Source organism: Acanthaster planci, linkage group LG19, assembly GCF_054643075.1.
Source record: "Acanthaster planci isolate LZ-2023a linkage group LG19, COTS_SCS, whole genome shotgun sequence".
Classification (NCBI taxonomy): domain Eukaryota; kingdom Metazoa; phylum Echinodermata; class Asteroidea; order Valvatida; family Acanthasteridae; genus Acanthaster; species Acanthaster planci.
Window position 1 is genome coordinate 4,610,194 of NC_141795.1, and position 14,657 is coordinate 4,624,850.

Consider the following 14,657-nt stretch of genomic DNA (forward strand, 5'->3'; position numbering starts at 1 on the left):
TCCACCACAGCTGTGTTCCATTCCACCACAGCTGTGTTCCATTCCACCACAGCTGTGTTCCATTCCACCACGGCTGTGTTCCATTCCACCACGGCTGTGTTCCATTCCACCACAGCTGTGTTCCATTCCACCACAGCTGTGTTCCATTCCACCACAGCTGTGTTCCATTCCACCACAGCTGTGTTCCATTCCACCACAGCTGTGTTCCATTCCACCACAGCTGTGTTCCATTCCACCACAGCTGTGTTCCATTCCACCACAGCTGTGTTCCATTCCACCACAGCTGTGTTCCATTCCACCACAGCTGTGTTCCATTCCACCACAGCTGTGTTCCATTCCACCACAGCTGTGTTCCATTCCACCACAGCTGTGTTCCATTCCACCACAGCTGTGTTCCATTCCACCACAGCTGTGTTCCATTCCACCACAGCTGTGTTCCATTCCACCACAGCTGTGTTCCATTCCACCACAGCTGTGTTCCATTCCACCACAGCTGTGTTCCATTCCACCACAGTGGTTCTCCCATTCCCTTATTCCGCTTTTCTTTCTCCTGATTTCTGACACTTGTGCATGTTTTTCTCCAGTGTTTATCCCAATGTCATTGAACTGACTCAACCTGCATTCCTCCAGTTCTCTCTCCCCTCACTGTTTTCCCTTGCTTACTCCACAGATAACCCCTGTGTTCCCATCAACCCTTGTTTCAACGGAGGTACCTGCTTCCCTGATCAAATTGGAGGCTACATTTGCACCTGCTTGCAGGGATTCAGTGGCGAAAACTGCCAGATTACGCCAGGTACTGAGTCTTTGATGTAGCTGTTCATCAACTGCAGTTGTAAGAAGACTTCCCAAGCTAGGGTGTTTTTTCACAAGATGTCCTGCAATGATGTAGCCATTTCCATAACATTCAGCAGACAACTCAGTATCGGAGTACCCACAGAACCACAATTTCTTCCAAAACATTGAACAAAGACCAAAAACGAACCTTGTTTTCACCCTACCCTACAAACTTCCCTCTTCGTCACTCCCCAAGGGAAAATACTTTTGATCACGATCTTATCAGCAACTGGAAATGCAGCAAAAGCTCTAGTCGCACTTCCTTTCAGCATTGATTTGTTAAAATGTACAACTAGGCAAATGAAATGGTGATAGACTACCCCATCGTTAGGTGTCATTTCTGGCAGCTTCTCTAGATACTTAGAGTACTAAATGCAGAGACAATTCTTGTGAGATTTGAAGCTTTTCATGATGGAGGTAGATAGGTTTGCGGTAGCACCATGGATGTATCTCTTTTTTTTAGTATGTGGGGGTCTGAAAAGAACTGATGGTACTCAACGTTTCAGACAGTATGCTGTCTCCTGACGACGGACAGAGCTACCACAAACCTATCTGATTTACTTGCCAGTTCTTGTGTTTATGACAGTACCACTGCAGTGCTTGGCTTTTAGCATCAAGTTTTTTGTTTGTTTTAGGTTTGTGCTTTTCATTGACATATAGTCAAGTTTTTAAAAGAATGTAGTGTTTTTCAATCGTGGTCTCCCATTTGCTTCACTTTCCCTGTGTTTCTTTCTTTATCCGCTTTCTACTGCTGCTCTTTCTACTTTCTACTGCTGCTTTCCTGGCCTGCTTCTCTGTCTTTGCACCTCACGCATAGATCCCTGCCAGTCGGATCTCTGTCAAAATGGAGCCACCTGTGTGCGGATCGGAACTGGCTTAGATTATGAATGCCGCTGCCTAGCAGGCTATGCCGGAACTTATTGTAACGTTGCACTAGGTTGGTGGATCCTTAAACAATTGACCAATTAAAGGGCCCTGATTTGATCACATACTTCGTACTTAGCCAGTCAGAAATTAAAACCACCTTGTGTGGAACTTTTTCAGTTGATGCCCACTCCATGGCCTGATGAGATACCAGACAGTTTTTGTCATCACCATTCCAAGAGATGTAAAACATCAACGAGAATTACATTATTTCAAATTGGAAAAAAATGGTTCTTTGCCCACTACAAATAGAATTCACAAGGACTCTTGTACAAAAAATGAAGATACTGCAACATAATTTTTGCTGAAGGCTTGTCAGATTTCTAGTGAAGTGTTCTTTTCCACTGTCTTCCTCTCTGCATTTTTCCGGCTCTTTCTATTCCTGTCGGCTCTCTTACCTTTCCTAGATCCATGCGATAGTCGTCCGTGCCTTAACGGAGGCAACTGTAGCCAAGTGGGCATGACTTATGCCTATCAGTGTCAATGCCCCAACGAATTTACCGGAACCAACTGCCAAACAGTCAGGGGTAAAAACGTTTTCCCAGTGTTCTGCTATTTCCATCCATTCCATTTCACCCCATTTTTCCGTCCACGTGTGTGTTTCTTCTAATCACTTGTCATTTGATTTGACGTGTTTATACTGTTTGTTCACTTACACTAACCTGAATGGGTCATGCCTGGATGTACCCCCTCCGGTGTTGACAAAGAGAGAGTTTTGGGCCGCCGCACGAATGATTGACTCGGAGCATTCTTTGCCCATACATCAAATGTCTTCAGTCATGTGTGATTTCGGCACATTCGTAATTATGTGCACTCAGTGTTACATGCTCATGAACAAGTATTGGAGCCAGTCTATGGGTCAGAAGGATAACCTTTGGTAGCACTGTGATCAGTATTTTTTCATGTATAAGGCCTACGAGTAGTCAATTTTTATCTGAATGTGCACAACCATGGAGGCAAGTGTTTGTTGTATCTCCCTTACTATTGAGGAGGTTTTCGTTTGTGAAGTCTAATGTACCCATGTAATGACTCCAGATCTCTCACACTGAGTGCGCAAGCAGATAGCCCGAGATTCATTCTTGATTTGAAGAAATCTGTTAGGCATAACCTTGACGATATCCTGGGTTTTGGGATCTGAAAATGGGAAATGTTACCTTGGACATTTCTATGTGTGTCTAACAGGATTAATCACACTCAGTCCTTCTCATTATTGTTTTCTTGTATCAACCATCTACTTGACACTGGAGATTGTCCATCCATCCTGTCACATTTGAGACAGTCTTACGAGTCTGTTTGTTTGTCAGTTTATCTGTCAGACACTGTGTCTTTCCATCCATCCATCTACTCATGATAACACATTGCACCATCATCATCCCACCCGACAGTAAATGCACTGGAATTGGAGTGTACTAACAATCGTTATTATATCCTAACTTCATCCACTCAAAAATGTGAAATAATTTCTGGAGAGGAGCTGAGCTTATTTCTTGAAGTGTCCCTATAGAAAACATAGTCTAAAAGATATAATTCAACAGTTTAATTTCCTTTTGTTCAAGTGCCCCTCTGTCCGTACAGTGGTGTGTTCCACATGTGAGTGGTCGCAAACAGTCTCCTTATATGGAAAATGGCACAAGCGTGGTGCATGCTGTGTGAGGTGAGGCACAGCCAGTTAGTGCTTTATCAACTTGTTAAGACCAGCCATGTGATGGATGCTTGACCAGTAGGATAATAACTTTCTTAGATATTTGTTTGATTATGTTTTGTAATGTCTCCAGTATTGGGCTGAAAGGGCATTATCTTCTAGGGCTATGGCTGTTCACTGTGGCACAGTAATGGCATATAAAGATAGCCTTAAGCCTCAATGTGCTGAATTCTTACACTGACCTTTGATCCACTGTTTTGATGCAGATTTCTGCTCTCCCAATCCTTGCCTGAATGGTGGGGTCTGCCTCAGGCAGGGCACCAGTGGCTACACTTGTCAGTGCTCATTGGGTTACACGGGCACCAACTGTGCCACCAGGCTAGGTAGGTGAATGATGGGTGCATCTTGCAATATAATCATAATGCAGCGCTAAGAAGAAGTCAGGAAGAGTGCATAGTTTGCACTGCATTATGGGAAAAGTCAACGTGAACATGTCCATGAAACACTGTCCTGTATGGCCTGGCCTGGCACTTCTTTCGGTGGTGTTTAGGAGAAGTAAAAGTCATCGTTGTTATCAAAGGCATCAATTTTTACTGGCTTCCTTATTTTATAAATGTGTGAGCAGCTTATAAGTAAGTTTTATTTAGACCTTGGAGAATTTTTACAAGTAGTCCATATCCGAATGGGGCGGTCTCTCCTAGAAAGAGAACCAGTTATGCCTTTCAGTGCAAGTACATGCTAGGCTCATGGTCCATGCAAAGACTGTGCACGGGTAAACTGTTAAACTCGCTTCTCCCCGTAGACCCCTGTGCCAGCAACCCATGCCAGAACGGTGGAGTTTGCTCCCGAGTGGGAACCAACTTTGTCTATCAGTGCCAGTGTGTGCAGGGCTTCACGGGTACCAACTGTGAGACACCAAGTACGTATAATCTGTCCCTGGAGTAGTGACCCTCCATAGGTGTAATAATAGTATCTTCCCATTTTTTCATGCTCTGTTAAAATGCCTTCAAGCTTTTTTTTCCTTCTTTAACCCCCTCCCCTCCCATGAACAGATGCCTGCATCAGCAACCCGTGTCAGAATGGAGGCCAGTGTAACCAGCAGGGAGCCGGGTACCAGTGCCAGTGCCAGCAAGGTTATGATGGTCTCAACTGCCAAATAGTACTGAGTGAGTATAGGTTCCAACTGGAGGTCCAAAGAAAACTTTGAAATTGCACTAGTTTTAATTTAGAGAAGAAATTGTGCACATTCCATTGAAAATTGGTTTCATACTCCTTTCTTGGTCTTTACTTACATGTAGCTTGTGGTAGACTACGTGGGCCCTTTTATGCTGTTTCAGACCCCTGCCTTGTTAGTCATTTTTTTCTGGTTTTTTTTTTTATTTTCTAAGATCCTTGTGTTAGTTCTCCGTGCTTTAATGGAGCCACATGCATCCTGCTGGGCAGTAACTTCAGATGTCAGTGTGCACCAGGCTACACGGGCACCAACTGCAGAACTGCACAAAGTAAGCATCTGTGACAAAGGTCAACCTTAACCGAGACTCCCTGAGGTGTGTGAGAAATCACATCACAATTGGAGGAATGAAGATTGTTAACCGTGATACCAGCTCTAGCAAGTGTTTTGATATGATTGTGGTCATTTCAGGCTTAAGCACTTGCTGCCGGGAAGCCCGGTTTTGGGCACATATTCTTTATATGCATAGCCGGGGTCTCCGAAATGGAACAAAGGGAACTGGGCCTTGTAACAAAAGACTGTACTTGTAACAAAAGACCAGGCTGCTGGGAATTACTGAAATTTTTCACTCTCAGTAGTGGAGATAATCCAGCCTTGTTTTGAAACAGTATACCACTGTTGGGGCATTCAGTGGGAGCAGATTACCACTGGGGACGAAAGCTCTCCACCACCGCAGTGATGAGCCACACAGTACTGCTGCATGCTAATCTGGCCCCTATTGAAAAGAGGTCAGCAGCGCACTGCTGCACGCTAATCTGGCCCCTATTGAAAAGAGGTCAGCAGCGCACTGTGCCAGTTTGTGAACAAAAGAAAATTACATAACACTGCACAATCTGGGCTCTTTCTACAAGGCAGTAGGCCTGGCTGAAATACTCCAGCGTCAGTAAATGTTGTCTATCAGACTAGAGCAAAATCAGACAGTCCTTCATGTGAGTGTAAGTTTCCAGTAAATGAAGATATGAATTTTTAAAGAATTTTGAAAACAGAAAACAATGAAAAATATAAATAAAAATAATCAATGTTCATAAATGCCCCCAGCGCGATGTGGTCAACTCCATCAAGGTTAAAGTCTCTCTGATTTCAATATGATTTTACATACAAGGGAGTTTGAAGAGCCCAACCACTATTATATGTATGTTTAGGGCCTTTTTTGTGTTGCAAGGACCTGGATTTTGTTCAGTACTGTGTCACTGGTTCACTGACACCAGAAACACCTGCCTAATGGATGGAGCATTGGGACCGCTGATCAAGGTCCAGATCCATTTGAAACAAACAGGCCCTAGATGTCCGAGTTTTGGAAACATACAAAGAGTGGATAATTGACTGTGTTGTCTTTGCGACAGATCCTTGTGATAACAACCCTTGTCTTAATGGAGGAGTGTGTTCGTGGCAAGGCCAGGTTTTAGTCTATCAATGTCAGTGTCCAGCAGGCTATAGCGGCAACAATTGCCAATTAATTACAAGTAAGTGGATCTACCTCATATTGTCTTATTTTGTATCCAACATGCCTTTGCAAGTATGATTGGAGAATAGGTCTTATTAGCAAGTTTGGGTTTTCGTTTGGTTGTCATTTTGGTTGTTGTTTCATTTTGTTGCCATCTTACTAGATCCTTGTGTTAGTTCTCCATGTTTCAACGGAGCCACATGTCTGCAACAGGGGACTGATTTCAGGTGTCAGTGTGCCCCAGGCTACACAGGCTTAAACTGCGGAACCATACAAAGTTAGTGTTGAAAAGACGTAGGATTTTTGCCATCCTCATTCTTAACAGATCCACCAAATGTTTTGATATGTTTGGGTTTAATAGTTGGATCAGTATTATAAAGGTATCTCTTGAGATGTCCAAGTTTTGAAAACGTACAAATAGTGAATAATGTACCGTGTTGTTCATGTCTTTGCGACAGATCCTTGTGATAACAACCCTTGTCTTAATGGAGGAGTGTGTTCGTGGCAAGGCCAGGTTTTAGTCTATCAATGTCAGTGTCCAGCAGGCTATAGCGGCAACAATTGCCAATTAATTACAAGTAAGTTAGCAAACTGTCTTAGATTTTGCTACGTTGCTTTCAAAAAGTGTGCATCGTACCTACAGGAAACATCTGTTAACTCCAAGTGAACTGTTTATCATTTTTGACGTGTTATTTCTTCAACCCATTAGATCCTTGTGTTAGTTCCCCGTGTCTTAATGGAGCCACATGCTTCCTACAGGGCACTGACTTCAGATGTCAGTGTGCGCCAGGTTACGCAGGGACAAACTGTGGGACCATACAAAGTAAGTGCTCACATCTTTAGAGGATTGAGGATTGTCAACCTTAATTTTAACAAATCTACCGAATGGTTTTGATGATTTGGAGCTTCACAGCCCAACCACTATCATACAGGTGAGTTTATAGATGTTCGGCTTTTTGAAAGTAGGAAGAGTGAATAATGTAACGTGTTGTTCATATCTTTGTGACAGATCCTTGTGATAACAACCCTTGTCTTAATGGAGGAGTGTGTTCGTGGCAAGGCCAGGTTTTAGTCTATCAATGTCAGTGTCCAGCAGGCTATAGCGGCAACAATTGCCAATTAATTACAAGTAAGTTAACAAACCATCTTAGATTTTCAATGTGCATACCGGGAACTGGTAATGTACTTCAATTATAGTAAAGTGATATACTCTTTTGTTTTAATATTGAAATAGTCAGATTTTAAAACATTTGTAACTGCTGTTTTGCATAAATTTGCTTTCCCCAAGGTTCATGTGTTATCCACAGGAAAGTTTGAAATGGTGCCATAGCCCTGTCTTGTTCGTTCAAGAACTTTGAAACTTGTAAAAGTTGCATATTACGCCTGCAGAAAAATGTCTATTTGTTATCACTGAGTGAACCATGTCATCATATTTACTCGTCATTTTTTCAACCCTCTAGATCCTTGTGTTAGTTCCCCGTGTCTTAATGGTGCCACGTGCCTTTTACAGGGCACCGACTTCAGATGTCAGTGTGCACCAGGCTACACAGGCACCAACTGCGGGACTGTACAAAGTAAGCACAGTTTTAATATTGAATCCAGCCTCTGCGCTTGTGTCATTTGACAAGCGCTGTATACACAGTTTTACTTGGGACCTTTCTGTGAAGTCCAACATAAACATGCTCGGGTGTGACTTAAACCTACGACAACAGAAATCAGGAACCTTGCTTAACTCTGAGATTTACAGATTTCAGAATCCTCTATTTGTTCTCTTAAAGTTTAACTGACTAAGATCTCTTTGTGCCTTGTGTCATTCAGTTTGCTTGGATTGATAGTGATATCTTTTGTTCTCTGTAATTTTGCTAGACCCATGTGATGCCAATCCATGCTTAAATGGTGGAATGTGTAATTGGTTTGGACAAGCCTTGATATACCAATGTCAGTGCCTGCAAGGCTACAGTGGCAACAACTGCCAAGTAATACAAAGTAAGATCATTACGTTACCACAGTTCCTTGTTTTGAGTCTTACCATTTTCAGGTTGTTTGGCTTCTAGCTAGCACTCCTCAAGCAGAGATATTGACAAATGGGACGAGCCACCAACATAGGGCTGGTAGAGCACTGGCATGGTATTCCAGAGGCCATTGGTTCAAATCCCGCTCCAGCCAGTTTCTTTGTTCATCTTTAGAATCATTCATTCACCTAGTCAGTTTCCCTATATATAATTAGTTTCATCATTTTCTTATCCTATTGACTAGCATTGTTCATCCTTGTTGAATGCTCCACCCTGTAAAGTGCAACCAACAGCTCTGGCTGTTACAACAAACTCTATTAGTTTATGGACCCAAGTGATTCTGCCATGTGAAATATGCCCTCTAGTGTTAAAGGCCATCAGCTGGCAGTCAAAATGGGCAAGGAAAAAACTGGTATTTTTCTTTATCCTTTTGGCATGTCTTGGACACCACTGAACCACTATTCAGCCTGTGTTTGGTCGCATCCTTGCCAAGGGCCTGTACATTTTTTACTGCAAAATCTCTCACTGAACAGGAAGAAGAAAAATGTACGTTCTATGTTTTAAGGCAGTCAAAGGAATCAAGCCCCACATTAAGACGGTTGAAGTTACAACAGTAGACTTCTTATCAGTCCCTCGTCCCTTTTTGTGCTGTCTGTCTCTATAGATCCCTGCAATAGCAACCCCTGTCAGAACGGTGGTTTGTGTCAATGGCCTGTTACAAGTTTTGCCTACACCTGCCAGTGCACCCTCGGCTTCACTGGTTTGAACTGCGCGACAGCTCTGAGTAAGACTTTATCTGGAATACTTGGCTACGGCTGGCTGTAATACACATGGGAAATGGCTGCATGTAGCCACTAGCTTGTGGCTTCCATAGGAATGCATGTTCATTCTTGCTGTTGCTAACTTATGGCAACATGACCCGAGTTTGGTTGATGTTAAAGGCTGGAACAGAAGTAATTTAAAATGCTAACAAAAGATGCACATACCATGATGTTTGAGCATTCTGTTTGATGAGTACAAAATCCCGAAAGACCTGGACCTATATCCACAGCCAGTCAGCTTTATGGAGCCACGCCCACCAATGTACTGATAGGTTCCGATCCCTTCAATCAGAATGGCCATTTGTTCAAATCTCCTCTGGCTTTAAGTTCTGCTAAACCTGTCACTTAGCGACAGGCAAATGTTGTTTTAACCAAAAATCTTTTCTTTCTCATGACGGGAATTCGTTAATGGTGGTAACATTGTGTGTTGTTTCACAGATCCATGCTCAAGTAATCCATGTAACAATGGAGGCATATGCTCTTGGCTGGTACCCGACTACCGTTACCAGTGTCAGTGCCCGCCGACACACACTGGTAACAACTGTGAAATCCCGCTTGGTATGTCAGTTTGTCTCTTCCTCTGTTTCTTTTCTCCAACAGTTTTGATGTAAGTGGGCTGGGTTGTGGTACCACTCGAAAATGAAAAATCAGTCTCCAAAGGAATTCAAAGATAATTTGAAACTCCGGTCTTTAACTTTTTTCCATTTAGGATCATGCTTCTCAAGCCCCTGTCAGAACGGTGCCACATGTTTCAACCTGAACCAAGGGTCAGGCTACTTCTGTAATTGTCCCTCCAGCTTCAAGGGAGAAAACTGCCAGTATCCAGGTAAGCCATCATTGTCAATGACAGAAGTTGCCATCCAGAAAGTGCAGATGAATCCAGTGGCCGTGGTGGTGCTGTCTCCGGACAGTTCTGAGGGCCTCTTTCAATGATGCGAGGCATTGTAATTGTTGCACAATTGTTGAAGTTTTCTATAGCATATTGAAGTGGGCCATCAGGGTTGTCTACTGACAATGTTGCTGGATTCGTTTGTCGACTAGACCAGAGTTAAAAACCCTTACAGTGATGGCATTGCACTTTTGCACACACTCATGGAGTGTTTATGATTGGCCATAATGAAGAGAGATGAAGTAAGTATTCAGCATAATTACTATTCTTTAAAGTCTTAAATATATAATTTACAATTATCTTTACTGATATTAATATGTTTAGTATCAGTCACCTAATATTTGGAATAATTTCCTACAAGGCCTATGGCAATAACAGTGTATTTGTGCTTGTTAAGGTGTTAAACTTTGTAATAATGTACTAGTCAAGTTTAAATTTACCCCACAATACTGTGAATGATCGTGGATGTCCAGATGGGCTTTTTCACCACATTGCCGACAGTTTGATTTCCCTTACTGACCAACATTCCAATTTTGAGAATTGAACTTAAACAGTGTTCATTTGTTGATTTTTGTTTGTCTAGAGCCTTGTATTTCGTCGCCATGTTTGAACGGTGGAACATGCTCTTCCAACACCATTGGATCCAGCTTCACCTGTACCTGTCTAGCCAATTTTCAGGGAAACAGTTGCCAATTTCCAAGTAAGGAAAAACTAAAAGCATCTTAGATATTTATGAACAAAAGTTAGTGTTTTAGAACATGTTAGATAGTCTGTGCTCTTGTATGAATGCTGAATTCCACCTTTGACATTTGCTCAACTATAGATCCATGTAGTTCCCAGCCCTGCCAGAACTTTGGAATCTGTGTACCCGATAATTTTGGCTCATCCTATTCTTGCACCTGCCAACCAGGTTACCTTGGTGATCACTGTCAGTTTGCAAGTAAGTCAGGGTAACATCCGTCATAACATTAAATAACCCGACATAGATTTGTAGTCACACCAAATGAAATTTAGGTTAAGCCGCCCAATGTTTGGAGACCAAAGATGTGATAATGCATTGTTCTTTTTACGTTGCATGACACTCAGATATAAATCTTGTCATGCACAATTTATTGCTGTAGCTAAATGTGGGCCTCATTTTTTTAAAATGGTGTTTGTGCATTGATTTGTGAAATATTTGAATCAGTTTCAAATCATGACTGTCATGACTTTTAGCACATAGGTTGCATGTTGATAATTTCACTTTGATTCCAAGCTTAGAAGAACATCTCACGGTTGTGTTTATCTCAAGTCTGCATACTGACACAGCAATATCAGTGACATCTGAACCTCTGTCTTTATTTGGTCATTTATAGATCCCTGCATTTCCAATCCATGTTTTAATGGTGGGCAGTGTGAGACGGATAACGTCGGTTCACGGTACACTTGTAGTTGCCCTGCAAGTTTTGTTGGGGACCGGTGTCAACTCGATGGTAAGTTTTGGAAATAAATTGTATCATACAATAAACCAGTTTTATTGGTGTTGGCCTGTTCAAAGTTTCTGTCATTTTCAAGCCTTAAATTCCAATACTCAAGTTTTAAATGTTGAATGATTCAAACGGATTAATTTGGCTTTTTCCGAACTTGTTTTTGAGTTGTTATGACGTTGTCATAAGTCCATATTCCTGTCCTCAAGTTGAGTCTGAAGGGATTCTAGGAACTTGTGACTGAGGCATTTCCTGATTGCGTATCATTGAACCTTGTTACGTTTAGTGAGCCTCATGATATGGCTCACGATGAACTTTGCGCCAGCAGCTGAATATGTCAGATTTCTAAACCTTCTTTGTTTTGCAATTCATAGATCCATGCCTACCCAATCCTTGCCAGAACGGAGCTGTGTGTTCCCTGGCAAATGGTGGACAGACCTACCAATGTAGCTGCATCAATGGCTTCTTTGGACAGAACTGCCAAATACCAGGCAAGAAATTTATCAAGGATTAAGGTTGCTTTTGTAATGCTTTTCCAGAGCTCCAGCTAGGTCTGCTGTTGGCAAGTCTCCACACTTGTGGAACCTGTCAAAACCAAGGCACCAGACTTGAATGGAGTCTAATTTCCTATCAGTAGTACTGATGGTTTAAAGCTTAAACCTGTTTACCCATCTATTAAAAACCCTCACATTGTTCGTAGCATGCTGCATCAAATATCTTTCAGCTGGAGGCTTTTTGGTAACATGGTCATAGGGGGGCTTTGGAATCCATTAAATATCAAACCTTTTTCTTGTTCCTAACAACAGTGAGTTGTGTATAACAAGATATGTGGGCAACTTGTCTGATGTTCCCACAATAACATTATGCGTGGCAGCAGTGTAGTTAACTTGTTGGCTTGGCCTTTCTTTTTATCACCAGTGAGGGCGCACTTATGCAACAGGGTCCACAAGATTGTTACAAATAGCTCTTTTTTTTCCAAGTCATAGCTGTGGATGTTTGGGTTGGAAATTTGAACTTGAAATCTTTGGTTTCTTTCAGATCCTTGCCGCAGTCTTCCATGTCTTAATGGTGGAGCCTGCGTAACCACCAACGCTGGCTTTAGTTACACCTGTAACTGTCTACAGCAGTACATGGGACTTGTCTGCCAGTACCCAAGTAAGAATTACTTGACTGACCAACCCTGTCGTTGAGTCTTTACCCCCCCATCAGCCACGAGTGATGAGTCATAATGACAGCAATAGAGACGAAAAAGGCCACAAAGTCCAAAGATGCAAAAAGAGTCAGCTTGGAGATCACGATGAGTCGGACTTGGGACTGTGCTTTGTGAGTCTTTGGTGTTAAGCCCATGTGTAAGCCCATAGCCATCCTCAGAGATCACGATGAGTCGGACTTGGGACTGTGCTTTGTGAGTCTTTGGTGTTAAGCCCATGTGTAAGCTCATAGCCATCCTCAGAGATCACGATGAGTCGGAGTTGGGACTGTGCTTTGTGCGTCTTTGGTGTTAAACCCATGTGTAAGCTCATAGCCATCCTCAGAGATCACGATGAGTCGGACTTGGGACTGTGCTTTGTGAGTCTTTGGTGTTAAGCCCATGTGTAAGCTCATAGCCATCCTCAGAGATCACGATGAGTCGGACTTAGGACTATGCTTTGTGAGTCTTTGGTGTTAAGCCCATGTGTAAGCTCATAGCCATCCCCAGAGATCACGATGAGTCGGACTTGGGACTGTGCTTTGTGAGTCTTTGGTGTTAAGCCCATGTGTAAGGTCATAGCCATCCTCAGAGATCACGATGAGTCAGACTTGGGACTGTGCTTTGTGAGTCTTTGGTGTTAAGCCCATGTGTAAGCCCATAGCCATCCTCAGAGATCGCGATGAGTCGGACTTGGGACTATGCTTTGTGAGTCTTTGGTGTTAAGCCCATGTGTAAGCTCATAGCCATCCTCAGAGATCGCGATGAGTCGGACTTGGGACTGTGCTTTGTGAGTCTTTGGTGTTAAGCCCATGTGTAAGCCCATAGCCATCCTCAGAGATCACGATGAGTCGGACTTGGGACTGTGCTTTGTGAGTCTTTGGTGTTAAACCCATGTGTAAGCTCATAGCCATCCTCAGAGATCGCGATGAGTCGGACTTGGGACTGTGCTTTGTGAGTCTTTGGTGTTAAACCCATGTGTAAGCTCATAGCCATCCTCAGAGATCACGATGAGTCGGACTTGGGACTGTGCTTTGTGAGTCTTTGGTGTTAAGCCCATGTGTAAGCTCATAGCCATCCTCAGAGATCGCGATGAGTCGGACTTGGGACTGTGCTTTGTGAGTCTTTGGTGTTAAGCCCATGTGTAAGCTCATAGCCATCCTCAGAGATCGCGATGAGTCGGACTTGGGACTGTGCTTTGTGAGTCTTTGGTGTTAAGCCCATGTGTAAGCTCATAGCCATCCTCAGAGATCGCGATGAGTCGGAGTTGGGACTGTGCTTTGTGAGTCTTTGGTGTTAAGCCCATGTGTAAGCCCATAGCCATCCTCAGAGATCACGATGAGTCGGACTTGGGACTATGCTTTGTGAGTCTTTGGTGTTAAGCCCATGTGTAAGCCCATAGCCATCCTCAGAGATCACGATGAGTCGGACTTGGGACTATGCTTTGTGAGTCTTTGGTGTTAAGCCCATGTGTAAGCTCATAGCCATCCTCAGAGATCGCGATGAGTCGGACTTGGGACTGTGCTTTGTGAGTCTTTGGTGTTAAGCCCATGTGTAAGCCCATAGCCATCCTCAGAGATCGCGATGAGTCGGACTTGGGACTATGCTTTGTGAGTCTTTGGTGTTAAGCCCATGTGTAAGCTCATAGCCATCCTCAGAGATCGCGATGAGTCGGACTTGGGACTGTGCTTTGTGAGTCTTTGGTGTTAAGCCCATGTGTAAGCCCATAGCCATCCTCAGAGATCGCGATGAGTCGGACTTGGGACTATGCTTTGTGAGTCTTTGGTGTTAAGCCCATGTGTAAGCTCATAGCCATCCTCAGAGATCACGATGAGTCGGACTTGGGACTGTGCTTTGTGAGTCTATGGTGTTAAGCCCATGTGTAAGCCCATAGCCATCCTCAGAGATCACGATGAGTCGGACTTGGGACTATGCTTTGTGAGTCTTTGGTGTTAAGCCCATGTGTAAGCTCATAGCCATCCTCAGAGATCACGATGAGTCGGACTTGGGACTGTGCTTTGTGAGTCTTTGGTGTTAAACCCATGTGTAAGCTGATAGCCATCCTCAGAGATCGCGATGAGTCGGACTTGGGACTGTGCTTTGTGAGTCTTTGGTGTTAAGCCCATGTGTAAGCTCATAGCCATCCTCAGAGATCATGATGAGTCAGACTTGGGACTGTGCTTTGTGAGTCTTTGGTGTTAAGCC

General features: G+C 43.3%; 1 protein-coding gene across 7 annotated transcripts in view; it reads left to right on the forward strand.

Moving 5' to 3' along the window:
* The window catches only part of LOC110973761 (uncharacterized), an 89,594-nt gene that overhangs the window by 20,078 nt on the left and 54,859 nt on the right, over nucleotides 1–14,657 (forward strand). For 5 of the 7 annotated variants that reach the window (XM_087129703.1, XM_087129704.1, XM_087129705.1 and 2 more), the window contains 22 exons: nucleotides 671–793; nucleotides 1,652–1,771; nucleotides 2,166–2,285; nucleotides 3,667–3,783; nucleotides 4,203–4,319; nucleotides 4,453–4,566; nucleotides 4,789–4,902; nucleotides 5,975–6,094; nucleotides 6,239–6,352; nucleotides 6,534–6,653; nucleotides 6,785–6,898; nucleotides 7,085–7,204; nucleotides 7,536–7,649; nucleotides 7,942–8,061; nucleotides 8,752–8,871; nucleotides 9,347–9,466; nucleotides 9,618–9,734; nucleotides 10,381–10,497; nucleotides 10,621–10,737; nucleotides 11,153–11,269; nucleotides 11,638–11,754; nucleotides 12,302–12,418. In XM_087129703.1, coding sequence (XP_086985829.1) covers nucleotides 671–793; nucleotides 1,652–1,771; nucleotides 2,166–2,285; nucleotides 3,667–3,783; nucleotides 4,203–4,319; nucleotides 4,453–4,566; nucleotides 4,789–4,902; nucleotides 5,975–6,094; nucleotides 6,239–6,352; nucleotides 6,534–6,653; nucleotides 6,785–6,898; nucleotides 7,085–7,204; nucleotides 7,536–7,649; nucleotides 7,942–8,061; nucleotides 8,752–8,871; nucleotides 9,347–9,466; nucleotides 9,618–9,734; nucleotides 10,381–10,497; nucleotides 10,621–10,737; nucleotides 11,153–11,269; nucleotides 11,638–11,754; nucleotides 12,302–12,418 — 2,589 coding nt within the window. The remainder of the gene's footprint in view (nucleotides 1–670; nucleotides 794–1,651; nucleotides 1,772–2,165; nucleotides 2,286–3,666; nucleotides 3,784–4,202; nucleotides 4,320–4,452; nucleotides 4,567–4,788; nucleotides 4,903–5,974; nucleotides 6,095–6,238; nucleotides 6,353–6,533; nucleotides 6,654–6,784; nucleotides 6,899–7,084; nucleotides 7,205–7,535; nucleotides 7,650–7,941; nucleotides 8,062–8,751; nucleotides 8,872–9,346; nucleotides 9,467–9,617; nucleotides 9,735–10,380; nucleotides 10,498–10,620; nucleotides 10,738–11,152; nucleotides 11,270–11,637; nucleotides 11,755–12,301; nucleotides 12,419–14,657) is intronic. The other 2 variants (XM_087129707.1, XM_087129708.1) reach the window with 1 other exon arrangement.